At 42.2% G+C, this 27,798-nt stretch overlaps 1 protein-coding gene across 4 annotated transcripts; it reads left to right on the top strand.

Annotated features, from left to right (window-relative positions):
• Positions 1 to 535: 535 nt before the first annotated feature.
• On the top strand, positions 536 to 27,253 carry LOC103710649 (elongation factor Ts, mitochondrial-like). 4 transcript variants are annotated; one of them, XR_015975524.2, is made up of 10 exons: positions 536 to 674; positions 1,251 to 1,514; positions 1,600 to 1,772; positions 9,975 to 10,064; positions 11,016 to 11,190; positions 22,334 to 22,518; positions 24,125 to 24,250; positions 24,476 to 24,564; positions 26,862 to 26,999; positions 27,192 to 27,253. XR_015975524.2 is itself a non-coding variant. In XM_008796472.6 (10 exons), exons 2-10 carry the CDS (start codon positions 1,271 to 1,273, stop codon positions 26,865 to 26,867), a joined length of 1,221 nt encoding a protein of 406 aa, XP_008794694.4. In that variant the 5' UTR covers positions 536 to 674; positions 1,251 to 1,270; the 3' UTR covers positions 26,868 to 27,002. The 4 variants fall into 4 exon arrangements, 3 of the variants coding, with proteins under 3 accessions (XP_008794694.4, XP_008794695.4, XP_008794696.3); XM_008796472.6 differs by lacking the exon at positions 27,192 to 27,253 and adding an exon at positions 25,948 to 26,080 and having other exon boundaries at positions 26,862 to 27,002; XM_008796474.5 differs by lacking the exon at positions 27,192 to 27,253 and adding an exon at positions 25,948 to 26,080 and having other exon boundaries at positions 552 to 674; positions 1,611 to 1,772; positions 26,862 to 27,002.
• The last annotated feature ends 545 nt before the right edge of the window (positions 27,254 to 27,798 follow it).

Genomic DNA, 27,798 nt, shown 5'->3' with positions numbered 1-27,798 from the left:
CCAAGACAGTAATGAAACACTTAACTACAACTTATTCTAGAAAGCTAGATATTTTTAAAATTGCTCAAATATATATTTCATTATAAATTTCTCACATTTGCATAAATACACCCTAAGAAAGTGGTCAAATGCTCTTGGGTCAACAAACTATTTTGCATTCTCCCCCCTTAAAAATAATACAAAAAAAGCTATATCATAATTTTCTTGTAAATTGCATACTCTCCCTTGTGGTTGATAATAGGTTTTATTTACTTAATGGGGTGGGTAAGGTATCACCTTGCTTGTGGCAGCATAATCAAAAAAAGAAAATTTGCAGCATGCCCCTTTCAATAGGGCCCGCCAGCTTCTACTTTTAAGAATATTTTATTGGACTTATTACTAGGTTAGATGGTATGATCCCTTGGGAATGAGGTGGGTATAGTGTGAAAAATGTGGCAATTATGTTAATCTCAAAAAAGAAAAAGAGTTGGACTTCCTAGTTCCTACGTTAAGAATGAGATATTGGGCTACGCCTTTAATAATCTTTTGGGCTGGGCTGGGCTGGACCTTCCAAGGTCAGGCCGACGTTAAGCTAAAACCCTCGCGCCGAAGCCCTTCCTCGCTCCCACCGCCACGCACGGCGGAGTTTGAGAAGGTCCGTCCCCTTGGATTCGAGATAGCGCCTTTCCTCAGAGGTAGTTCTTGGTCTCCTCCTCGCCTGCTCATCTATTTTTCCTAATTTCCTTACTATTTTTCGTATGTCAATCGGATGATCTCTAGGCTGGTACTCGCTCTTCGCAATGTATTCGTTAAAACCTCCAGCTTTCATTCTTTGGGTTTCATTCCGACCTTGGGTGCTGTCAACGTATTTCTTTCAAAACCGTTGGTTTGAAGCGTTCTTGCATGATTTTTCTGATGCAATTCTTTCTTTCCGTTTATTTTTGTGATTTCTTAAATGATTCTTGGCAACGTTATCCTTTTCATGGATTTGGATGCCCTTATTTTCTTCTTAGTCATGCATTACTTTTTTTTTTTTTCATCTTAGGTTTTGAGCTTTAACTTTTCTTGTCAAAGCTTTAATTCATTTGTCTGTTTTGATGTTCTCATACATTTCTTTCTTTTTTCAGAAAAAAAATCACGTATTTTCTTCTAAAATTGTTTGATATTATTTTTATAGCGTCGAGTAAATGGGCATATGAAGGAGCGCTATATCTCCTTTCTTTACCATGAATAAAGGTCTAATACGGTGATATTCTTGTTATTTTCATCAGCACGATATTAGAGTTCAAGCATGGCTTTTTCTTGGGCCGCCAAATTATCAAAAGGAATTCTACTCAAGGAACTGGGCATTCATAGGCAGCCCCGACATGGAGAATTTGGCAACCCAAATTCTCTGAGCTTGATGCTTCTAAGAAGTTTTAGCACGGAAGTTTCAGCTTCGGAGCAGATGAATCTTATTAGACAGCTGAGGGAAAGGACGAGCGCACCCATAAAAGATGTCAAAGCTACCCTTGTTGGTTGCAACTGGGATATTGGTGAGCTGTCTTTCACCTTATAGACTGTGGCTTATGTGCTTGTTTCTTGTGTTGCTGCATGCTGTACATTAATGGATTCATGTAGAGGCTGCACAGAAGGACCTGAGAAAAAGAGGAGTGGTGCTTGCATCAAAGAAGTCATCACGGACTGCTGCTGAGGGTTTACTTGCAGTGGCACAGAATGGCAAAAAGGCTGTTGTAGTTGAACTTAACTGTGAGACAGATTTTGTGGCAAGGAATGAGATATTTCAATTCCTGGTCAGTAGCATGCCTCTGTAATTTTATTTTTACCCTAATTGTAATTCAGTTTAGAAAACCTTAAATCGTGCCTCTTCGAGTGACTCATCTTTTTATTCTCTTTCCCCCTGTTCTATTTTTAAAAGTATCCCTTGTACTAGATACATGTCACATTTTATATATTTAAGCTGGAATTTCATACTTACAATATGTGTGGCGGTTCACAAAATTGCTTAGGAATTTAATATCACCATTGACACCCTGCCTCAAAGGTAATTGATGTTAATCTAAAATAATTAGAAATGATATCATAAATATCTGCACTTATCTGTCAATAGCTTTGACCCCTTGGAGATCCCAAAATTTTCCAATTTCAGCTGAAATAAGCGAATTAACTTCTGGACGCGTACATGGTCAGAGAACCATAACCATGATCATGAAGCTTCATCCCAATTATTTGGGCCTACTTTATGAGTCCTCCTCTACCGATTATTTTTCATCATGGATCCCATTTGATGTCACTATAAGCCTTTATTTCTGTCTATCTTCGCTTAGATCTTCCCCTCATCTCCTAAATCTTTTGATAAGGTTTAAAAATTAGAAACAAAGCATCTTCATATTGTTGGTGTCATCCCCATACCATCTAAATTGGTTCTCCATCTTGTTTTTAATTGGTGTGTCAACTCCTTACAATACTCTTTCTTCTACAATTCTTACAGTAAACCATTTCAACATCTCATTTCTACTATATTTTACTTGTTTTCTTGAATCGTCTTTGTTGACCAACACTCTAAGCTATACAATATTGTGGGCCTCATTGTGCTTTTGTAAATTTTTCTCTTAAGTCATCAAGGTATGTGTAAGTCATACAACACGCCAGAACCACTCTCCAATTTACCCATCCAGCCTGATAATATATAGCTACGAAATCTTGCATGCAGTGGTTATGGACTGCTTTGTAGTTAGCAAGACAAGAAATCATCCTACCTCTTTTTTGTGAGAGTGGTAATTTTTCATCTCCCATCATATTCTCTGTCAATCTGAAAGCATTTTTCCACCATATACCTTATCATAAGAAAGCCATTGCCTGTTGTTAACATATGGTAAAGTGCTAACCAATCTCCTTTCCTCACTTGAATTAAATGCTTTCTTTCCCATATCCCAACTTAAACCCTCCCTTAAAATGAGGACTTCATGAGTTGTCAACACAAGGACCCAAAGTCATGTTACTGTTAACATCCTAAGCTTATGAGCTTAGGTGCTTAGCTTGTGCGAAGCAACACACTTTTATATTTTCCATCAACTTCCCCATTTTAGTCCTATAAGTATTTTAGAATATACATGAATATTTATCTAATTATATAGAAAATTGTTGACCTTAATAAGAAAAATGATTACAAACTTACAGCATCTGTCCAAATTATTACAATAAAGCTTGTTGGTCATGGTGATGGTTTCAGAATTTAGGTCTGACCTAAAATCCATCCAAAATTTATATCTGACTAAATATTTTTCAGCTTAGCAATACCAATGAACTTTTTTCATGGGACAATTGAAGTGGAACCTTTTCTTGGTGGAGTTCTTTGGTCGCTCTGCATTAGCTCCAAACATCTAGTATCTAATGCATCTACCTCTTCAAACAATCCTCACAGATTTCTGGAGGCTACCTGTAAGTACTTACTTGATATTGGTAGTTGCAAAGAAGATATTCCAACCCCATCATCTCATTAGACACCATACTAAAAAAGGGCGGCCTAGTGCATGAGGCTCCAGCCTTGCAGGGTCTGAATAGAGTTAGATGTAAGCAGTCTTACCCTAACATGTCGAAAGGTTGTTTCCATGTTTTGAACCCATGACCTCTGGGTCACAATGGAGCAACTTTAATATTGCGTCAAGGCTCACCACTTCATGCCATGCTATCATATAAAATTTGATCATGTAAATATCAACTTGTATTACACATGCCAATATGGATCCACTAGGAAGACTATACTATTGTTTTGGATAACTAGTGTATACTATGTCTATTAAAGTTAGCTGCTTTTAATAAGACTTGCATTTGAGGATTTCTTGAAATGAAATTTTGTCTTTTATTTTTGGTCAATTAAACATTTAAATGGAATATCGCACATAATAGTTAAAGAAATATTCCTGCTTGAGCCTTGAGGGTTTTGAGTGATTTTACCTCAAAAAATCAAATAATGGAAAAAAAATAAGAATTGAAGGCTGTCAACCTTCTGACATATTATAATTTACACTCAGTAAGATTCAATCTTCTGATTGATTGATTAATTGACATTTAATAGTTTCATTTGAATGCAAAATTACAGGTGCTATAAAAGTAGTTTTGGCACTCTTGTCATGTTATGGAATAATTCAGTGGAACACAGTGCTTGATGTTCTGAATTCTGATGTTCATCTACTTGACACCATGGAGACATAGTGGAACTTGGCATATTGTTTAGCTAATGATCTTTAGTACAGAGCACATGTTCTATAGCATTTTAGTGAACCTAATCCCAATCATATATTTCCTTTTGATACAAAGTACACTTTCAATATAATTATGAACAGTAAGTTAAATTATTGTTGTTTCTGCATTTCTGTCGGCCTTTTTTCTGTTTTCCTTTAATTTCTTTTCTCAAGTTTTACCATGTGATTTTGGGAGTTTTCCAAGTGTTGCTGGAAATTGGACCCGGGGGCCGCCACGAAGCCAGGGGAAGGAGGGGCTCCGCCGCAGGGACGGTGGATGACTGTGCGCCGGCTACTGGCGTTCTCCTGTAGGGCGGAGCTCCGCCGCAGGAGCGGTGGTCGATGGCGCGCCGGCAGGTGGCGTCCTCCTGGGGGGCGTAAGTCCTGCAAGAAAAACCGGTGGCCGGGCTCCCCGGCGCCGGCCCTCCGATGCTTAAGTCAGAGGGGGCAAATATGTGGAGAGAGCAGGGAAGAGATATGTGGAGAAAATAAAGAGAATATTGTGTTCAATTGTGTCTGTGCTGTCTCCTCCGGTCCCCCTCCTCTTTCCTCCCAGGTTCCCTTTTATAGAAGGGCATTATGTTACCTGGGAGGTGACAGGGGAATTTGTCTTCTTTTGTGATAATTGGGCACGATTTGGCCCATTAATGGCGTAGTGGAGAATAATGCCGAATCATACCGGAGTCAGGGAGTTGTCACGGTTGATCGGACCCGTTGGGGTGTTGAACCGCCGGCCGTGGTGGGCCTGGGGTTCGTAGATGGCAGGCGCATTGATTGCTGAGTGAACCGGCGGTCAGGGAGAGCCATACGCTTTGATGGTTCAGTGATCCGGAGATCATCTTGAGCCGTGTTCATTTAATGACTGAGTGCATCGGAGGCCTGAGGGGGTCTCATGCATTAATGATAGGGTGTGCCGAATGCCTGCGGAGATCTTGTGCCTTAATGACTTGGGGATGGTGGCAGATTGAAGTGGAGTCATATATTTAGTTGTCAGATCCTTTGGAGGGTTAGGCGGAGATTTGATATTTGGCCAAGGCATGGGCTCGGCGGGGTTGCCTTTCTGGTCGGCGCTCTCTGGTCTCGGCCTTCTAGTCTCGGCTCTCTGGTCTCGGCCTTCTGTGCTCGGCCTTCTGTGCTCGGCCTTCTGTGCTCGGCAGCCTTCTGTGCTCGGCCTGCTGTGCTCGGCTTGCTGTGCTCGGCTCGGCCTATGAGCTCGATCACTTAGAAGAGCCCGATCACTTGATGAGCTCGAGAGCGGAAGAGCTCGATCACTTGGATGAGCTCGAGAGCGGAAGAGCCCGATTACTTGGATGAGCTCGAGAGCGGAAGAGCTCGATCACTTGGATGAGCTCGAGAGCGGAAGAGCCCGATCACTTGGATGAGCTCGAGAGCGGACGGATTTGGGTGCTATAATTGCATTTGTGGGGTGGTCCATTTTTCCACCAACACTACCCCCCGACTTCCGTGTTCGAGCTGCCTTTTGGCTCGGACGAAGGAAGTAGTCCAGTCGTCGATCATCCTGTAATATAGCCAAATATATATGGAGATGTGCGTGCCAAGCAGGATGTACCTTTCATGCAGTTAGAGTTATAGTGCTTTAGGTCGACTCAGCGGCCTTCTTTGGCTTGTGGTCAACTCAGCAGGGTGCCCCCACTCAGATCGGGGCGTGTTGTCGTAGGAGGCGTCGAATGGCGTTGAAAGGCGTCGAAGTGTCGTCGAATGGCGTCGAAGTGTCGTCGAATGGCGTCGAATGTCGTCGAATGGCGTCGAATGTCGTCGAATGGCGTCGAAGTGTCGTCGAATGGCGTCGAAGTGTCGTCGAATGGCGTCGAATGTCGTCGAATGGCGTCGAATGGCGTCGAATGTCGTCGAATGTCGTCGAATGGAGTCGAGTGTCGTCGAGTCGGCGTCCCGAGCTTAGCTAGAGCATCATTGGAGACGCATACAGGAGACGGACTTCGCCCGTTGGCGATCGTGCGCCCTATTCGGGGCGACGTTGGTCGTTTTTTGGATTCTCCGACCTGGAAATAGATAAAATATTGAAATTATTTGAAGCCAAAGTGGCGTCCTGTACCTTTTGGAGATATTTTGATGGCTTCCGAGCTTCGAAGTCCCTTAGGACTTAGCTTGGCACTAGCTTTCTTTGGCTCGATTTTCTGGGGGAGGTGTTCTGCATTCGGGCTTCTGAGCTTGGCAGCCTTCTGAGCTCGGCGGCCTTTGGTGCTCGGCCTTCTGAGCTCGGCGGCCTTCGGAGCTCGGCCTTCTGAGCTCGGCGGCCTTCTGAGCTCGGCAGCCTTCTGGACCATGAAAGGATTTAGCTTCATAGTACTTTCTTGGGGTAGAATCTCCTATGAATCTAGCCAGAGGAGCGCTCATCCTTTGGAAGGCATACAAAATAAGGCATCAGCCGAGCTTTCATTATGTACTAAAATCCTTTTTTAAAACCTTGCAATGATGAGGGAAATAGCTACAGCGTCGTCATAAAGAGGGCTCAACACCCTTTTGGTCTTCATCAGAAAAGGAGATGTGACTTTCACAGAGCACGGATGCTTTGAGGAAGCTCTTTTTTCCGAGCTCGGAGCTTCTGGTGCCTCTAGTTGCCCGCCCTCTGATGGTATTGATGATGCCCGTGAGAGGTCAGTTGTCATTCTGCTCCTTATGCGGCACTGGATTTTGTTCCTCGGGCTCTCTCCTGTAGGCATGATCACGGACAAAATAACTCAACCGACCTCGGCGGACAAGTGCCTCGATCTCATCACGAAGCTCGTAGCAATCCTCCGTATCATGGCCGCGATCTCGGTGGAAGCGGCAGTACTTTTTCGAGTGCTTCCGCGACTCTGTCGGACGCATTCTCAATGGAGGTCGGAGGTAGCCCCGACCCTCAATCTCCATGAGGATTTCTGCTCGGGTGGATGTGAGAGGAGTGTACGTCTGAAATTTTTGGAGGGGAGACCCCGGGCGAGCTAGGCTCTTGGGCCAAGGAGGCTCTTTCTCATGCCAGGGGAATCTGCTACTTGGTTGGGAGTGCTCCTGGTGCTTCTTCTGCATCTTGGCAGGTTGTTCGGCTTCCTCCCGCCGAGAGGCCATGGCTTCCTCAGCCTTGGCATACTTGCGAGCTCGGGCCAACATTTCCGTGAGGTTCGCAGGGAAGTTCTTCTCGATAGAGAAGAGGAACCTGTAAGACCGGGCTCCAGTCTTTAGTGCCGACATGGCGATTGACTGGTCCAGCTCTCGGACTTCCCATGTTGCGGCAGTAAACCGATCCAAGTACTCCTTGAAGGACTCTCCCCCATTTTGTTTGATGTCAAGGAGGGAGTCCGACGTCCGCCGCTGGGGCTGGCTAGCGGCAAAGTTGCCAGCAAATTGTCTGCCAAGCTGCTCGAAGGAAGAGACAGTACTCGGCTTCAGCCCGGTAAACCAAAGTCGGGCTGGCCCTCGGAGTGTCGCCGGAAAAGCTTTGCACATCATGGCTTCCGAGGCTCCTTGTAGGGTCATTAAGACCCGGTAACTTTCCAGGTGGTCAAGGGGATCAGCCTTGCCGTTGTAGGGCTCCACCTGGGGCATCTTGAACCGTAGCGGAACCGGTTCATCTTCAATCTCCGGGGAGAAGGGCGACTTCGTAGTAAACTCAAAATCACCATCACGCCCCGACTTCCTTCCGTGGAGTGCCTGGATTTGGCGCTCCAACTTCTCGACCTTCTTGTCGAGTTCATCATTCTGGAGGATTGCTGCAGCGGTTCGTTCGAGCGCAGGTTGCCCTGGAACCGACTCAGCTTCTGAAGGCTGTGGCCAGCCTCCGTGGCCCCTGGCTGGGTGCTCTCTCCAGAGGGAGGCCCGGACTTGGGAGTCCTGACCTCGAAGGGGAAGTCCGCTTGTAGGAGGCTCCGGTTGAACTGGAGCCGGAGGAGGCGGTGCCGCTGGAATGCCCCTGGGTTGCAAGCTTTGGACGGCGGTAGCCAACGCCTGCACTTGCTGCGCCAGGGCATCAAACTGCTCCGGTCGAACTTGAGGCGCTGACTCGGTCGGAGGTGGTGAGTTCCGAACGGAACGTTCTGGACTTGGAGGACGTCGAGAGGCGTTGGAAGCCCCTTTGCTTCTTAGCTTCATGGCAGCGAACTCGGGCCCTTCCTCTAGCGCCAACTGTTGCTGGAAATTGGACCCGGGGGCCGCCACGAAGCCAGGGGAAGGAGGTGCTCCGCCGCAGGGACAGTGGATGACCGTGCGCCGGCTGGTGGCGTCCTCCTGGAGAGGTGCAAGTCCGCCGTAGGAGCGGTGGTCGATGGCGCGCCGGCAGGTGGCGTCCTCCTGGGGGGCGTAAGTCCTGCAAGAAAAACCGGTGGCCGGGCTCCCCGGCGCCGGCCCTCCGATGCTTAAGTCAGAGGGGGCAAATATGTGGAGAGAGCAGGGAAGAGATATGTGGAGAAAATAAAGAGAATATTGTGTTCAATTGTGTCTGTGCTGTCTCCTCCGGTCCCCCTCCTCTTTCCTCCCAGGTTTCCTTTTATAGAAGGGCATTATGTTACCTGGGAGGTGACAGGGGAATTTGTCTTCTTTTGTGATAATTGGGCACGATTTGGCCCATTAATGGCGTAGTGGAGAATAAGGCCGAATCATACCGGAGTCAGGGAGTTGTCACGGTTGATCGGACCCGTTGGGGTGGTTGAACCGCCGGCCGTGGTGGGCCTGGGGTTCGTAGATGGCAGGCGCATTGATTGCTGAGTGAACCGGCGGTCAGGGAGAGCCATACGCTTTGATGGTTCAGTGATCCGGAGATCATCTTGAGCCGTGTTCATTTAATGACTGAGTGCATCGGAGGCCTGAGGGGGTCTCATGCATTAATGATAGGGTGTGCCGAATGCCTGCGGAGATCTTGTGCCTTAATGACTTGGGGATGGTGGCAGATTGAAGTGGAGTCATATATTTAGTTGTCAGATCCTTTGGAGGGTTAGGCGGAGATTTGATATTTGGCCAAGGCATGGGCTCGGCGGGGTTGCCTTTCTGGTCGGCGCTCTCTGGTCTCGGCCTTCTGGTCTCGGCTCTCTGGTCTCGGCCTTCTGTGCTCGGCCTTCTGTGCTCGGCCTTCTGTGCTCGGCAGCCTTCTGTGCTCGGCTTGCTGTGCTCGGCTCGCTGTGCTCGGCTTGCTGTGCTCGGCTCGGCCTATGAGCTCGATCACTTAGAAGAGCCCGATCACTTGATGAGCTCGAGAGCGGAAGAGCTCGATCACTTGGATGAGCTCGAGAGCGGAAGAGCCCGATCACTTGGATGAGCTCGAGAGCGGAAGAGCCCGATCACTTGGATGAGCTCGAGAGCGGACGGATTTGGGTGCTATAATTGCATTTGTGGGGTGGTCCATTTTTCCACCAACACCAAGTATATTTATTTGTACTGAGACGCACTGAGCACACGGCCTGAATGACATGCCAATCTGTCATGAAAACCTAAGTCCTTCAAAATCATATAAAACTAGCTAGTGAATGTCTGTTTGAATCTATACAGTAACTATGCAAAACCTCCATGATATTAAGTGTCTATACCGCCAATTAACATTTTCGTTGGATGTTAAATTCCATGTCTTATAAAGATCAGCTGGCAATTTCTGATGGATGTTCTTTAAAATTCAATGGGCCTATCTTACCATTCTACCATGCTTCTATCCACCTTTCTTGTATTGATTTTTTTGTTGAGGCAAAGGAAGGTTTGTTTCTCAACTATTTAGTTTTCTTCAGGCATTACCAACAATCTTCTTTGCAGGCTTCATCTTTGGCAAGGGTAGCCCTATCAGCTGTAAGTCCTGTGCAGCAAATTCAAGAAGCTTTTCCTTTTGGCTCTGAGTACTTGGAGGTACACAAATATAAGTAGGGCTATTTTTGTAATCATGCTTAAATCATGATGTGTATTTGACTCAGCAAAGATTTTATTTCTTTACTTCCTGGGCCAGGCAATTATCTTCTCTGTTCCATATCTTTGCTTTTTATTACCTTATGTTACTAGCTATCCTTGTATCTAATATGGAACCTGAATACAACATTGTCTTATCAACCATTGCCTGCATCCAAAGAACTAAATTAGGCACCCCTATCTTTTGCCTCACATTCATTAGGCCATTTTATGCATATTTTATTCTTCCTCATTTATCACATAATTTACCATTCTAGGTAATAAGAAAGCATGCGTGTTGCATGACATGACCAGCATAACCTCCATGAAACAAGACACTGAGTGCATACTTTTACTTTTCTAGCTTTACTTTTCAATTGACTGGTGCACACCAATGTTTTGGCAAACAAATTGTTCTGTATGCATTAAATGATCAGTTTGATCTATGTTGTGAAACTGGATGAGCAATGGTAAGATGTATTGTAGTTGAATGATAAGTAACTACCATGTTCTTTTCTAATTTTAATATAAATATAAATTTTGGTAACTTATCTAGTATTTTAAACTTCTCGAATAACTACAGCAGTACTAACATTGATATATCCATCTATGTACATGTTAACCATGCACATGCAGTGACTAATAGGATACCCAAAAGAAGAATTCCTCATTGCTATTTCTGTTTTCCTTATTTCATTTTCAGATAAAGCTAGGTTCTAGACTTCTATTCGTTTAAGTAATTAACTATGATATAAGGTTCATACTTCATGCTGATTTGCAGATTGGATCTAGTTAAAGTAATTTTGTCAAATAACATGTAATGAAATACCTGAAGCCTTTTTAGCTTTGAACAAATTTAATTGTGAAATCAAATATTATGTTAACATTTTTTAAGACAATCTATTTATTTTGTAGAACATCAAGATTAATTTAGATCATCCAAAAATTTGTGGAGAAACAACAGTGCAAAGTGCAGTTACAGAAGTTGCTGCCATGGTTGGGGAGAATGTAAAGCTCAGAAGAGGGTTTGCATTGTCCACATCCTCTCATGGTGTTATCTCCTCTTACCTTCATACAAGTCCCCAACCAGGTACTTATTCCGAAATGCTTTTCATAGGTCTGGTTTGCTGATGTGGGAATTATTTTTTATTTGGATGGAATTGGCATATGTGTCAAAAGAAAAGCTTTAAGGTCTCTATTTTTGTCACGACCCGGACCCGAATCTGTGACACGGCCGTGCTATTGCCGACTACCGCCTATAATAGCACGAAGCCACATATCAGGATAATAAGGTAGTCAAAATAGTCAACTTTCATTTATAACAGTTCGAGTACAATTTTCAGGGTAACCCAAAATACAAAGCTACTAAAATAGTTTATGTATACAAAATGTTTGTTTTACCCCCAAAATGAACCTGATGCAAGAAGTCTCTTGCTACTAACTCTGATGGTGATCTGACAAAAAAATGTAAATAAACTGATATGAGCAACACAGCTCAGTAAGTAATCATGCATAATCTTACCAGATCAAACATAATGCTAAACATGTTTATGCAGGGTTTGAGAAGCTGACATGTACATCAAATACAATTTTCATATATACAATATACTCAAACTGAGCTATAAATCAATGCATGTACAATCATGCAATTTCATAAATATGATTATATATCATAAAAATTGTGCCATTATTCTATGATTTGAAATCCATACTCTTACATAGTAGTGTAGCTATGGCCGCTCTCAACTCCCACGGCAAGGATCAGCATGCCAAGTTATTGTTACCCACTGGCGGGGGCCCATGTTGCTCAGTTATTCTTACCCACTGGCGGGGGCCATATGCGCATGCCAAGTAATTATACCCACTGGCAGGGGCCCATGCATAGCATCCGAGAGTTCATAAATCATAACTTTCATAAATCATATTTTATAAGTCATTTGAAAATTGATTAATGGCACCTCAAATCATTAATTTCATGATCATGCTACAAATATCATTTTAATGCATTTATAACACCATATTTCATGGAATACATAATATAACTGAATCATGTTATCTTTGGTAAATCATGCGCACTTACTAGCATATGCTTGATTCTATAATTGAAAGTATAAATAACACTTTATAAATTTTATAAACAAAGTATTTTCATGATTTATAAAACAATAAGATTAGTGCAAGATTACTTACCTTTTTCACAAATCATATACACAATTCAAATTGCATGAATAATACTTGTTTGTGATACATGATCTACAATAAGATTTAAGACAGATTACTTACCTTTTCAATTGGCTTAAAGCTTTCTCCTTTCCTTTGTTAATAAGTTCTTTGATTACCTAATCATGTCAAAGAGAACATTTATTCAGTAAGTATACTTATCTATTTATTTTGCAAGCCCTTAGCCTAATTTCATGTAATTTGAGTCACAAGGCTTCCGATCTCAATTTTAGGCTAGTTCCACCTCAGTTTAACCCACCGTTGGACTACTTGAGCTTGGATTAAAATCAAATCAAGCCCACATAGACCAATTTGGTCTTTAATTACAGGATTGGGCCTGGTTCAAGATTAGATCTAGTCCTTTCTGGGTCGAATTGGTCTTCTGATTGGGTCATTGGGCTCAGTCCAAAATCTAATTGGGCCTAAGGGTCAATTTAAATTATTTGGGTTTGAATCAGGGTCGGCCTGCGGTTAATTTGGTCTTTAAACAGTTGATTTGGGCTTGGATTAGGGTCGGCCCAAGCCTACTGAATCCATTTTAATCCACCATTTTAAATACTTTGGGCTCGGCCCAAGGCCAACCCGAGTCCAATCATTGTACAGTCCAATTTAATTGGATTCAGATCTAATTGAACTTGGACTCAACCCAATTTAAACTTTGTTGGCTTAATCAATTTAAATATCAATCTGATTGAACCTAATTGGATTTAGATGAGACCCAACCCAAGCTAACCCAAATCAATTTTAATTTCTTTAAATCGGATTGGATTGGTTCGGGTTCGGACTCAACCCGTTAATCCAAACCAAACCCGTTAACCCATTCCTCCTTTTTCTCCTTTCTTTTTTTTTTCTTTTCTTTCTTTTTCCTTCCCTTTTCTTTCCTTTTCTTTTCTTCCCTGTTTCTTCTCGAACCTTCCTTTCCTTATCTCTTTTCCTTTCTTTTTTTTTCTTCTCTTCTCTCTTCTCCTCCCTTTCTTCTTTTCTCCCGATCCCTCTTTTCTTCCCCCTTTCTTCTCCCGCGAAGGGAGGAAGGTGACCTCCGGAGGGGCCGAGCCACGGCCGGCGGCACCTGCGGCCGACGCCCACGACCGAGCCCATGGCGTCCCCGGCCTAGCTCGCGGTCGAAGACGGCGGTTCCTTCGTTCCCACTGCGGTGGGGGAGGAACCCACCACCACGGCCATGGCTGCGGCCGAACTCACCGCGACCAAGGAAGGTGGCGGCGGAGCTCGCCGTGCCCGAGGGAGGTGAGGAAGGGCCTCCGGCCGTCGACGGCTGCGACCACGACTACGGCCAAGCTCACCACGCTGGATCCGCGGCCGAGAACACTGATAGGCTCTTCCCTCTTCCTTCTTCCTTTCTATCTTCCCGTTATCAAAAGGTAAAGGAACAGGGTTAGGGTCTACCTTGCTCCGGAGATGCACTGCAATGGTCCTGCTCCGACGCCTCTACTCCGACTTCTCTGGTTCAAGGGTTCAATTTCTTGAGGAAGAAGGAGATCAATAACGGCTATACATAGGGCTCTTAAGCGATGGTAACCGCTTTAGGTAGGCAGCTATGGTTCCCTTCCACCCGGCTGCTGGATCTTCCCGAAGTAGGAGGTGGCGGCACCGCTTCCGCGGTCGGGCACCTGTCGTCCCGTCCGCCTGGCAGCTGGATCGGCCACCTTCTTCTCCAAAGCAGGAGGTGGTGGCTGTCCGGCTGGGCTGCCGACATGGGTAGGAAGGCCCATCTGGCAGCCCAGGCCCAGTTATCACATTCTTCCCTCCTAAAAAAAAATTTCGTCCTCGAAATTTACATCCCTTAGTTCTCGAAGAGTTGCGGATGCTTCCCGCGCATTTCTTTCTCGAGCTCCCAAGTTGCCTCCCTCTCTGAGTGATTGCTCCACTGAACTTTCACGTATGGGATGGTGCGCCTCCGAAGAACCTGCTCCTTTCGATCAACTATGCATAGAGGGATTTCTTCATAAGTTAGATTTTCATTTATCTGTAGAGGCTCGTATCGCACCACATGACGAGGATCAGAAATGTATTTTCGTAGGAGGGAAACATTGAAGACATTGTGTACACCAGACAATTTTGGAGGTAGAGCCAATCTGTAAGCAACCTTGCCTACTTTGTTCAGAATTTCAAATGGGCTAATGTGACGAGGCCTCAATTTGTCATGTCTTCTAAATCTCATGACACCCTTTGAAGGAGAAATCTTTAAGCATACATAGTCACCTTCTGCAAAACCCAATCTTCTGTCTGCCCAACTTTTCTGTCTGTCCTGAGCTGCCTTAAGTTTTTGCCTAATCAATAACATCTTATCTCTGGCACTTTGAACCAACTCAGGACCCAGTAATTTCCGTTCTCCGACATCGTCCCAATGTAGAGGAGACCGGCATTTTCTCCCATACAGAGCTTCGTATGGAGCCATCTGAATGCTGGAATGGTAACTGTTGTTGTAAGCAAACTCCACTAAGGATATGTGATCATCCCAGCAGCCTCCCAGGTCGACAATGCAGGCCCTCAGCATATCCTCCAAAGTTTGGATCGTCCTCTCAGACTGACCATCAGTCTGAGGGTGATAAGCTGTACTGAGCCTTAGATCGGTGCCTATGGTATTCTGAAAGCTTTTCCAAAATCTAGATACAAAGCGGGGGTCGCGATCAGATACAATGTTCACCGGCACTCCATGCAGACGTACTATATCATTAATATATCTCTGAGCCAGTCTGTCCAGTGGAGTACCAACTCTATAGGGTAGAAAGTGAGCTGATTTTGTGAGGCGATCCACAATCACCCATACTGCATCATTCTTCCTTACTGTTTTCGGAAGTCCGGTGACAAAGTCCATGGTAATGTGTTCCCACTTCCATTCTGGAATTTCTAGTGGTTTCAACAAACCAACAGGTCTTTGATGTTCTGCTTTCACCTGCTGACAGGTCAGACACCGGGCCACAAAATCAGCTATCTCCCTCTTCATGCAATTCCATCAGAAATGTTTTCGTAAATTTCTATACATTTTGGTGCTTCCAGGGTGAACAGAGAAACGAGACCGGTGAGCTTCCTCTAAGATTTCTTCTTTTAGATCAATATCAGCTGGAACGCATAGTCGACTGCCAAACCTCAGGGTACCGTCGGGGTGGATTTGGAATTCGGGTCGCAACCCTTTCTCCACCTCATCTTTGAGTTGACCTAGCTGTGTGTCTGACTGCTGAGCAATCTTTATTCTTCCAATCAGTGTTAGTTGCACCCTCAAATTGGCCAGTAGACTTCCGGCACTTTGTGTAACCACCTCAATCTGCATTCGATCAAGGTCCTTCTGAATCTGTGATTGAGTGGTGAGTAATGCGATGGGACCCACTGCTGACTTTCTGCTCAGTGCATCGGCTACCTCATTAGCCTTTTCTGGGTGATACTTGATGTTGAGGTCATAATTTTTTTAATAGTTCCAGCCATCTTCTTTGCCTCATATTCAGCTCTTTCTGTATGAATATATACTTTAGACTCTTGAGGTCTGTATACACTTCATAGTGCTCGCCATAAAGATAGTGCCTCCAAATCTTCAGGGCAAAGACTACTGCCGCTAACTCCAGGTCATGAGTTGGATAGTTCTGCTCATAGGGCTTTAGTTGCCTGGAGGCATAGGCTATCACTTTGTCATTTTGCATTAGTACACAACCTAGCCCATTCTTGGAAGCATCACTATAAATAGTGTAATCCCCAATATTAGAAGGCAAGGTCAGGACTGGAGCAGATACCAATCTTTGTTTCAACTCCTGGAAGCTTTTCTCATAATTATCGTCCCAAATAAATCGGGCTCGTTTCTGAGTCAAACGAGTCAAAGGGGTGGCGATCCGGGAGAATCCTTTCCAAATCTTCGGTAATATTCAGCCAGACCTAAGAAGCTTCTGATCTCTGTGACGTTGGTGGGACGAGGCCAATCTACAATTGCTTCTATCTTTTTGGGGTCCACTGATATTCCATTTTTAGTGATTACATGTTCGAGGAATGCCACACTATTTAGCCAGAATTCACACTTGCTTAGCTTGGCATACAACCTCTTCTTCTGGAGAGTCTGTAGTACTGCCCTCAAGTGGTCTGCATGCTCCTCTTTGCTCCTTGAGTAAATCAGTATATCATCAATGAAAACTATCGCAAACTGATCTAAATACTGCGTGAAGACTCTGTTCATCAAGTCCATGAAAGCAGTTGGAGTGTTGGTTAGTCCAAAAAGCATAACCAGAAATTCATAGTGCCCGTACCTAGTTCGAAATGCAGTCTTTGGCACGTCATCAACTTTTATTTTCAACTGATGGTAACCAGACCGCAGATCTATCTTGGAGAAGACTTGAGCACCTTGCAGCTGATCAAATAAATCATCAATCCGGGGCAGTGGGTACCTGTTCTTTACAGTTATCTTGTTTAATTGCCGGTAATCGATGCACAGCCGCATACTCCCATCTTTCTTTTTCACAAATAAGACAGGAGCTCCCTATGGAGACACACTGGGCTGGATAAACTTTATGTCCAGGAGTTCCTGTAGCTGGAACTTTAATTTTCTTAGCTCTGCAGGGGCCATTCGGTAAGGAGCTTTGGAGATAGGTCCTACTCCTGGCATGAGATCAATAGTGAATTTGACCTCTCGATCTGGGGGTAGTCCCGATAATTCATCTGGAAAAGCATCTGGGTATCTTCCAGTTTGGTCTCCTGTTGGGTATTAATCACACAAGCTAGATAAACCTCACACCCCTTTCTCAATGCCTTCTCGACACTCAAGGCAGAAATAAAAGGTAATGATGAATTACATTGCAAGGGTGTGTCGCCTTGGAAAAAGAAATCTGGCTCTTCATGTATCTGAAATACTACCCACTTTCTATAGCAGTCAATATGGGCATGGTACTGAGACATCCAATCCATCCCCAAAATGATATCAAAATCTTGCATGTCAAGTTGGATGAGATCTATCACTAACTCTCTTACTCCTATTTGAATTATGCAGTTCTTGAACACAGTGTCAACTACTACTGTTTTCTGAAGGGGTGTAGCAACATGCAGTGGTTCTTCTAATTTCTCAGGCATGCAGTGCAAAAGTCTAGAAAATCTGATAGAAATAAAGGAATATGTAGAATCGGAATCGAACAAGATGGAGGCGTTAACTGAGTTGACCGGTAATATACTTGTCACCACTTGGTCGCTTGCACTGGCGTCCTGTCGAGTCAGTGCAAAAAGTCGGGCATTACCCCTTTGCCTTTGATCCATAGGTACAGGAGGTCGGGACTCGATCTTCTTCTGGTTCGGGCAGTTACGTGTCATATGTCCAGTTTGCCCACAGTTGAAACATGCTCCCGATTTCCTTTGACAGGACCCACCATGGGGTTTGCCATAGAAGGTACAGACCCCAAACCTCTTTTTCTGGATCGGAGCACCCTTAAAGTGTCTTAGCCTACTGCCTTGACTCCTAGCTGGCCTGGTGTCTTTAGATCACTCCTTTCTCTTTCTGACCTTTTCAGCTCAGCTTCTACTTTCAGAGCTCGGTCTAGAACATCCCGGTAGCTCGTAAAGAGATAAGAGGATAATCGAGATCTGATCCCGCATCTCAGTCCTTGCTCTAGCCGGTTAACCTTGCTATTTTCGTCCTCCATGAACTGAGGACAAAACCGGCCCAGCTTGTTGAATTTGTTGGCATACTCCAGGATTGACATATGTTCCGACTGTGTTAGGGACAAAAATTCATTCTGCTTGGACAGCCTGACTGAGTTTGGAAAGTACTGATCATAAAACATTCTTTTAAAATCCTTCCATGTCAACTGGTCGACTTTGGATGCTGCCTTCATAACCGTCCACCAGAACTCAGCATTCCCCTTCATCATGGGGATGGCCAACCTAACTTTAACTTCTTCGGGAAGCTGGAGTGCATTGTACATTTTCTCAATTTTCTGAATCCAAGCTTCTGCCGCTACCGGTTCGCTCCATCAAACATAGGTGGGTTCAGTTTTCGGAACTCCTGATAATATGAATCTGTCGGCGGTATAGGTTGAGAGGTAGTCTGTATCTGCTGCTGCTGCTGAAGGAGCTGTGCCACTACTTGACATACACCAGCAAGATTTGTCTGGATGGCTACGGCATTTGGGACTGGCTCAGTTGGCGTATTGGTAGCTCCACCAAATGATACTCTTCCTCCTTTTCTTTTATATGTTGCCAGTACTTCATTTTCGTTGTCGCTCATGGTTACCTAGCAATTAACATTATTAAGGTAAGACTAAAGTAAATCACTTTCTTCAACTAACATATTATGACAATTTTAATGTATTTTGACAATCTTAACTACCCGTTTTCCCCCTGTTTTTAAGGTTTTAATCTTGCTTTAAACCTAGCGCTCTGATGCCACCAAATGTCACGACCCAGATCCGAATCCGTGACACGGCCGTGCTATTGCCGACTACCGCCCACAATAGCACGAAGCCACATATCAGGATAATAAGGTAGTCAAAATAGTCAACTTTCATTTATAACAGTCCGAGTACAACTTTCAGGATAACCCAAAATACAGAGCTACTAAAACAGTTTATGTACACAAAATGTTTGCTTTACCCCCAAACTGAACCTGATGCAAGAAGTCTCTTGCTGCTAACTCTGATGGTGATTTGACAAAAAAATGTAAATAAACTGATATAGGCTACACGGCTCAGTAAGTAATCATGCATAATCTTACCAGATCAAACATAATGCTAAACATGTTTATGCAGGGTTTGAGAAGCTGACATGTACATCAAATACAATTTTCATATATACAATATATTCAAACTGAGCTGTAAATCAATACATGTACAATCATGCAATTTCATAAATATGATTATATATCATAAAAATTGTGCCATCATTCTATGATTTGAAATCCATACTCTCAGATAGTAGTGTAGCTATGGCCGCTCTTAACTCCCACGGCAAGGATTAGTATGCCAAGTTATTGTTACCCACTGGTGGGGGCCCATGTTGCTCAGTTATTCTTACCCACTGGCGGGGGCCATATGCGCATGCCAAGTTATTATACCCACTGGCGGAGGCCCATGCATAGCATCCGAGAGTTCATAAATCATAACTTTCATAAATCATATTTTATAAGTCATTTGAAAATTGATTAATGGCACCTCAAATCATATGATCATGCTACAAATATCATTTTAATGCATTTATAACACCATATTTCATGGAATACATAATATAACTGAATCATGTTATCTTTGGTAAATCATGCACACTTACTAGCATATGCTTGATTCTATCATTGAAAGTATAAATAACACTTTATAAATTTTATAAACAAAGTATTTTCATGATTTATAAAACAGTAAGATTAGTGCAAGATTACTTACCTTTTTCACAAATCATATATACAATTCAAATTACATGAATAATACTTGTTTGTGATACATGATCTACAATAAGATTTAAGACAGATTACTTATCTTTTCGATTGGCTTAAAGCTTTCTCCTTTCCTTTGTTAATCAGTTCTTTGATTACCTAATCATGTCAAAGAGAACATTTATTTAGTAAGTATACTTATCTATTTATTTTGCAAGCCCTTAGCCTAATTTCATGTAATTGAGTCACGAGGCTTCCGATCTCAATTTTAGGCTAGTTCCACCTCAGTTTAACCCACCGTTGGACTACTTGAGCTTGGATTAAAATCAAATCAAGCCCACATAGATCAATTTGGTCTTTAATTATAGGATTGGGCCTGGTTCAAGATTAGGTCTAGTCCTTTCTGGGTCGAATTGGTCTTCTGATTGGGTCATTGGGCTCAGTCCAAAATCTAATTGGGCCTAAGGGTCAATTTAAATTATTTGGGCTTGAATCAGGGTTGGCCTGCGGTTAATTTGGTCTTTAAACAGTTGATTTGGGCTTGGATTAGGGTTGGCCCAAGCCTACTGAATCCATTTTAATCCACCATTTTAAATACTTTGGGCTCGGCCCAAGGCTAGCCTGAGTCCAATCATTGCACAGTCCAATTTAATTGGATTCAGATCTAATTGAACTTGGACTCAACCCAATTTAAACTTTGTTTGGCTTAATCAATTTAAATTTCAATCTGATTGAACCTAATTGGATTTAGATGAGACCCAACCCGAGCTAACCCAAATCAATTTTAATTTCATTAAATCGGATTGGATTGGTTCGGGTTCGGACTCAACCCATTAATCCAAACCAAACCCATTAACCCATTCCTTCTTTTTCTCCTTCCTTTTTTTTTCTTTTCTTTCTTTTTCCTTCCCTTTTCTTTCCTTTTCTTTTCTTCGCGGTTTCTTCCCGAACCTTCCTTCTCTCTTTTCCTTTCTTTTTTTTCTTCTCTTCTCCCTTCTCCTCCCTTTCTTCTTTTCTCCCGATCCCTCTTTTCTTCCCCCTTTCTTCTCCCGCGAAAGGAGGAAGGTGACCTCCAGAGGGGCCGAGCCACGGCCAGCGGCACCTACAGCCAAGCCCATGGCGTCCCCGGCTGAGATCGCGGTCGAAGCCGGCAGTTCCTTCGTTCCCACTGCAGTGGAAGAGGAACCCACCACCGCGGCCATGGCTGCGGCCGAACTCGCCGCGACCAAGGAAGGTGGCGGCCGAGCTCGCTGTGCCCAAGGGAGGGGAGGAAGGGCCTCCGGCCGTCGACGGCTGTGACCACGACTGCAGCCAAGCTCACCACGCCGGATCCGCGGCCGAGAACATCGGTAGGCTCTTCCCTCTTCCTTCTCCCTTTCTTTCTTCCCGTTATCAAAAGGTAAAGGAACAGGGTTAGGGTCTACCTTGCTTCGGAGATGCACTGCAATGGCCCTGCTCCGACACCTCTACTCCGACTTCTCTGGTTCAAGGGTTCAATTTCCTGAGGAAGAAGGAGATCAATAATGGCTATACATAGGGCTCTTAAGCGGAGGTAACCACTTCAGGTAGGCAGCTATGGCTCCCTTCCGCCCGGCAGCTGGATCTCCCCGAAGTAGGAGGTGGCGGCACCGCTTCCGCGGTCGGGCACCTGTCGTCTCGCCCGCCTGGCAGCTGGATCGGCCACCTTCTTCTCCGAAGTAGGAGGTGGTGGCTGTCCGGCTGGGCTGCCGACATGGGTAGGAAGGCCCATCTGGCAGCCCAGGCCCAGTTATCACAATTTTAGTTGAAAATTGCATTATATTGGGAATCTGTTGTCCACTATCTGCCCTGCGAATTTTCAAATATGGAGACAGTTCTTAGGCTCAATATCATATTGTGGGACTTATTCAGTAGTGAGAATTTTTCAACATTTTAGTACCCTTTTGTCTGAAGTTGCATTGTGTTTGAGATTGTTAGCAAAATCAAATTTATGGGCTAAGAAGGCAAATTTTTGCCCTGAGTCTCTGAGTTATGTAGGTTCTGGTGCACAGATGTAACATTTGTTGGCAATGTCTTCTGTTCAGGTTTAAAAATAATATGTTTGGTCAAAAGGGAGATGGCAAGTCATGTGCGATACATATTTATCTAAAGGGCATCAGTTATGCTTATGCACACAATTTTCACTAGTGCTGTCACCTCAAGTGCTGAAGGTGAAATGGGATGGAAGTTTGTTAAAACCGGATGATCTTACTGCAGGTCTTACAATTTGACACCTATATTTTTAAAAAAGTAGTAGCAGTATTGGGAGCTTATACAAAAATATGAGGTGATCAAAGGAACAAATAATTTTCCATTTTCAGTTTAAAGTGGTTCAGGAAATAGGAGTAGAACAGCTATTAGAAAATAAGTTCAGTGTCATACTTCCGAATCCCAAATGAAGCATTTGATCGTTTAACCTTGGAAACAGGACGTAGAGAATGCTTGTCTGCTGATTAATCTAATATGCCTGTGTGTTACCTTTTGTTCTTCTCTTCTTGATATTGGTCTTTATGTCTCACAAATTTCTGATTTATTCTTTGGTGAGTTGTGCTTTATAATATATTTGAATTCTCATACAGCTTGGAAGGTGCGTTAAATTTGATTAAAGAAAAGATGTCATTGATACAGTAATTTGTTCTCATTCCAGGACTGGGCCGTATTGCTGGATTGCTTACTTTAGAGGTTGAAGATGAAAATGCTTCATTGGATTTTCTTCAGCGCATTGGTTCATCACTGGCGATGCACATAGTGGCATCAAAGCCCTTGTTTTTATCAAAGGAACTTGTTTCTTCTGAAGCAATAGAAAGTGAGCGTGACATACTAAAATCTCAGGTAATTCATAGCCAGGCATTTCTTTTTTGCCTTTATATTTATGTTAAAGGAAACTTGTGCACTTAGGACCTTTCCTCCATGGATATGGTTCTTGATTGCAAATTCTACTTATAGAAAATTTGAAGCAAGATTATAGGAACTGCTGCCTATGGAATAACTAAACGTTCTTTTATGTTCCATATTTATCTTCTTCTTTCCTTGAACCTGAAGTTGAATTTAATTATCTCTGAGGCTACTAATCATCTAAACTAAATTTAGTAAAAACTGCTGTAGAAATTAAAGAAAGGTTCTAGATTTCTCCAAATTGATAGGGCTGAAACAGAATTGGTGTTAAAAGGGGTAAGAATTCTGTCTCCTCCAATTTGAAAGTTCCATGCATTATGTCATGACCTATATTTGACCCATTTTGTTTCCATTAAATCAATGGTCTTCCATTAGCTCAATTTTTAGCCATATGTTAACCCTTTCTGGATTTTTCTTTTTCGATTGCTTCTTCAAACTTCTACATAATTACCACATATTAAAATAAGGTTGTTTGCCTTGAGATGTTGATTTTAAAACCCAAGGACATTAAAATAGAAAGTTTTCTAAGGTGGTCAAACCTTGTTCAACTGTTGATTCTTCTGAGTCAATTGGGTAATAAATTTTCGGAAATAGTCAAAATTCCTGTATAATTGATATTGTGAATAAATAATAGACTACTAGTGAAAAATAATAGACTGCTAGTGGAAAATAATAGATCATTTGAGAATGTTAAAATTTTAAAAGATGATCAAAAGAGATAATTTGATAGAATATGCATATTCTATGTTCTTATATCTTGCATCTTGCTCTCTGACTCAGAAACACACACTTATGGCTAGGTATATAATTTCTTTTTTACACCAAGGATGCATTTGGTTGCACGTCAGACTGGTCATGTGGATGAGCAGATTTTGTTTTATTTTCAAACTATCTAGCTTTCTAATTTTTTGCAAATTATAAAAAGGTAACTATCACAAGATGTCTTGAATCTGGAGTTTGACATGACCTTCAAAGTTTGCATGTGAAATTTGGATGAGCGTGGGCCTAATATATGCAGTCACAGCTTGTGCATATTCAATGGGTCAAGTAGGGATTCTTACTTAATAGGACAAGTTTTCTCTTGATTGCATAAATCTTACTGGGAATGTTAGAAAATTAATAATGACTCTTATATGGAGAAGGCTGTATATATGGTTCTGATTTTAGTTGTATCTGTGCTTCTAGTTTGGATTCTTGTAAGTAGCACCTACAGCTTTTCAAAAATGAGGAACCTTTTTGTGTTTTTCATCATTATCCATAATAATAGTCGAAAGGTCGTCTCCCATCTATTCAGGGTCATATTTACTTATCTTGTGTTACTGCTAAACCCATTCCTAGGCATTATATGTTGTCTGGTATTAGCACCACTTATCATGGGAAAAATTTATGCATCCGTTATCATGAAGCAGCAGTATTATGATCACCTTCTAGTAGAACATGAGCAAGATTTTCCCCTATCGGGTGGTCCAGCAGGTGGTTAACTGTGTATATTGTTATCTGCTCTAAAGTTTTGTGCTCCCTCTTTTTTAACTCTGTGTATCAGGCGGAAAGTTCAGGGAAGTCTCAGATGGCCATTGAAAAGATGGTGGAAGGCCGTATGAGGAAATACTTTGAAGAAGTGGTGTTATTGGAGCAGAAGTTTGTTATGAATGACAGTGTTAATGTCAAGGTTTGTCTGATGCCTTATCTTCAGTGGTTGTGTTTTGTATATTTATTATTTCATATTGTTAGGTTGGACCCCAACCACAATCAGCTGTTTACTCTTGATCTACCTAAAGCTATCATTTTTAGTTCATTTTCCCATTCTTGGACCCTGATTGAAGTCAGACTTCATTATGCTACGTGCAAATTCTATTTCGGGCATGAATATTTGATGGCTGCGATATTCCTGCAGTCACTGCTGAATGATTTATCAAAAGAAGTGGGCTCATCTGTAAAGATTGGCAATTTCCTCAGAATGGAAGTTGGAGAAGGAATTCAGAGGTAAATATCATATTGAATTGGATCATGACATTTTAAATTAACAATTGCAATAGACTGATTACTGATGATTATTACTATGATACAGCTGAAAACTATCTGATTTTTCATTAAGCATCCCCATTCCCCAGCTTTGTCTTTAAAGTTACTTTTTCCACCACCGTCATCCAAATATTCATTCTAGGAAATGGAACATGGTAGGATGTATAGCACGCTAACAGATATGACAAGATTAAACCACAAAATAGAAATGAGATGTGAATATCTTGTAAAGGCTTTATCCCTTTCATAACAATTTTCACCAGCTATGTCAAGTGCTTTATAGTTGTCCCCTCTTCTCTATTCATTCAATTTAAAAGCGCCGCACCTTGCCTGTATCCCAGTAACCAAATCGTCTTAATTGATTCTACTGAATATGATCCTTGGGTGGTGACTCCTAATGTTCTAATTATGTACTAAAAACTGTTCTAGTGTGAACTATACTAACATTGTGATCTTTACAATCCTCTTACACCCCATTGCTCATATGAAACAGGAGGAAAAGAAGTGGGAAACAAAAGTGCGGCCATTTTCATTTTTATTAACTCTTTTCTGTAATTTCTGAAAGCATGAGAAAAGCGCATGAAACAAAGAAACTTAATCAGTAGGTGATGCCTTGCTTGGTCTTAAGTAGAGAAATTCTGCTGTCGTCCTTGATTGGTACTCCGAAAATCAATACCGAAGTACCTATTGGCCGCAGCATAGCTGTACATATTAGCTAAAGAAATGAAAATATGGCCATTCCAAACATAAATTTGAAGGAGAAGTTGAATTAAAATTTGTAAGAAGCTCAAAGTATCTGGAACCAGAAATCTATGAAATATATCAAGAAACTTCAAGCTCTACATTTAAAAACCTAAACTTATCTCTCTAACCTCAGGTTCTATATAAGTCATGCCCAACTCTTCTCTCTTCTGCACTGCGATAATGAAAAGCCTCAAGGAAAAGCATGACAAACATAAAATAAATTCAGAATGCATATCCTATTGTTGTTCCGATATGCTAATAAATCTTGATGTTTCCCTTGATGATACCTCTCCGAATATCATTTCAATAGAATATGAATTGGGGAGGGACAAAAATATGTGAATTTGTAAATCTGAACTTGCCTGAAGCTGCTTCTTTTCCTCTTCTTTCAATGATTAATGAAACAGCTCTGTGGAAAATTTTGGACGCACTTTGTTCCTGTTTGGATATTATGCTTAAAAATTAGATCATCAAGATTCTTGTGGCTCTTTCTTAGAAGATAAATATGCATCCTACTGATCCCATGACAATACTTTTTCTGTATCACTACGGCATCAGGTGCCATTGATGTTCATGAGATATGATTTAGATTCTTAGCAGATATATAACACATTGGTCCCCCATATTTGTCCACAAGTTGAAGCATAGTTTTTATTGCAATGAGGTTGCTGGTGCTGTCCAGAATTTGAAGCTTGAGTTGCATTCAGTTGTTGAAGTTAGGTTTGAATTGCAGGTCTGCTTATACTTTTTTTTTTTTGCTATCTGATTTTTATTTCATCATGAAACTCTTTTTCACCATGCTGTGGATATTTGATGTTTGGTAATTTATGTTCTTTTTAAAGTAGTAGAGACAAGGGCATCATTACATTTAATTCCTCATCAGCAGATATGACATGTTCTACCCTTGTAATTCTACTAACACAGAGTTTAAAAAAGATTCTTTACAAGCACATGTTTGATTCGTTACTCTAGCATTCCAAATGTTTGATTTAAGGGCAGGCAGGTCTTTTTATTCTTCCTTCTTTCTGTTTCAGCTTGATGCTACTCTAGTTTAGGGCTGGGAATGGGCATAATGTTTCGATAAGAAACTAAGATATTGATGGTTGGGCTCCATCGGATTGTGTTCAGAAAAAGTGCAATGGGAATATGCACCTACCTCTTAGTTATCGATTGGTATTGCATCTTGCTATAAAATATTGGAATATGAAGAATGATGGCCCCTTTTCATCATTAGATCTCTCTCTCTCTCTCTCTCTCTCTCTCTCTCTCTCTCTCTCTCTCTCTCTTGTTGAAAAAAGAATATTATAGCGATGCCAACTCCTATTTTTTCTTATGCCAGTTGTAAAATGGCATTCGAGTATTCATTTTATGCATATCAGGGCACTTGAAAGCAGAAATGCTGTGTTATTTTTTGTATTCTGGTGCAGTTGGACTTTCATTCTTCGATTGGTAAATGTTAGGCACATAAAACTCCTGAATATATTTTATCACTAAAGATGTCGCACCACATTCAGGCTTGAAGCTGCGTAGGCCTCTGATGCTGTGGCTCGAGCTGCATAATATCCTATCAAGATCTTGATGAGCATCATACCACAAGGAAACATTGTGATCTGAACTTCCCCATGTCGGCGGAACTAAGAAGTCTCCTTCATGTGTGTAAGATTAGAATAAATTTTCCCATCTGGTTGTTTCTAAGCTATTCATGTAAGTTTGTGTTTGTTTTTTATTTGATCACTGATATCACTTAAGATAGAGTAATTGCATCAAATTTACTATTGGATACTTTTTTTCTTTATTGAATAGTGACTAATGAATTTCTGACAGACACATTTTTGTAATGTAAGCATGGCATGCTAGCAATAGAATGTGATCGCGCCTTTGTAGCTGGCAAGTTGGCTCTGCATCATTCTTCGGGCATGCAGCCATGATTCTTTTGCAGGATAATCAGTTGAGGCTCGGTATCATGTTCAGTAACAAGAGCCTAGAAAGGTGCATGCATTTGTTAAGCTTCCATGGTAATAACTTTATTGTTTTAAACGATACAAGATTTAGCTTTATCCATTAATATCTTGCACGGTATGGTTGTCTCTCACTGTTGGCTAGACTTTGTGGTACATTCTGGATTACAAGCCACACCATTATTGATGACGTGGAATAATTTTTTCAAAAAAAAAAAAAGGCTTGGGGCTTTTTATGGGCTTGTATCTTTAGTTCAGTTTTTTAATATATTCAGGTTATATTCAGGTTGCAGCGAAAGACTTAAAAATGTGTGCAGATGAAGAGAGGTCAAAGGAGAAGGATATTGTAGGGCAAAATGTATATCTTAGAAAAAGGGTAATAAGGAGGAGCATAGAACATGAGTAACCTTATGATGACTTAATAAGTTTGGTAAGCTTGCTAGCCCTAACTGCCTCAGATTATGGTTTTTCTTTTGTGTGTGTGTGTGTGTGT

The sequence above is a fragment of the Phoenix dactylifera genome, chromosome 2, assembly GCF_051530095.1.
Source record: "Phoenix dactylifera cultivar Ajwa chromosome 2, Ajwa_hap1_PhDact_Kaust_v1.1, whole genome shotgun sequence".
NCBI lineage: Eukaryota > Viridiplantae > Streptophyta > Magnoliopsida > Arecales > Arecaceae > Phoenix > Phoenix dactylifera.
This window is presented reverse-complemented; position numbering and strand designations above follow the sequence as displayed.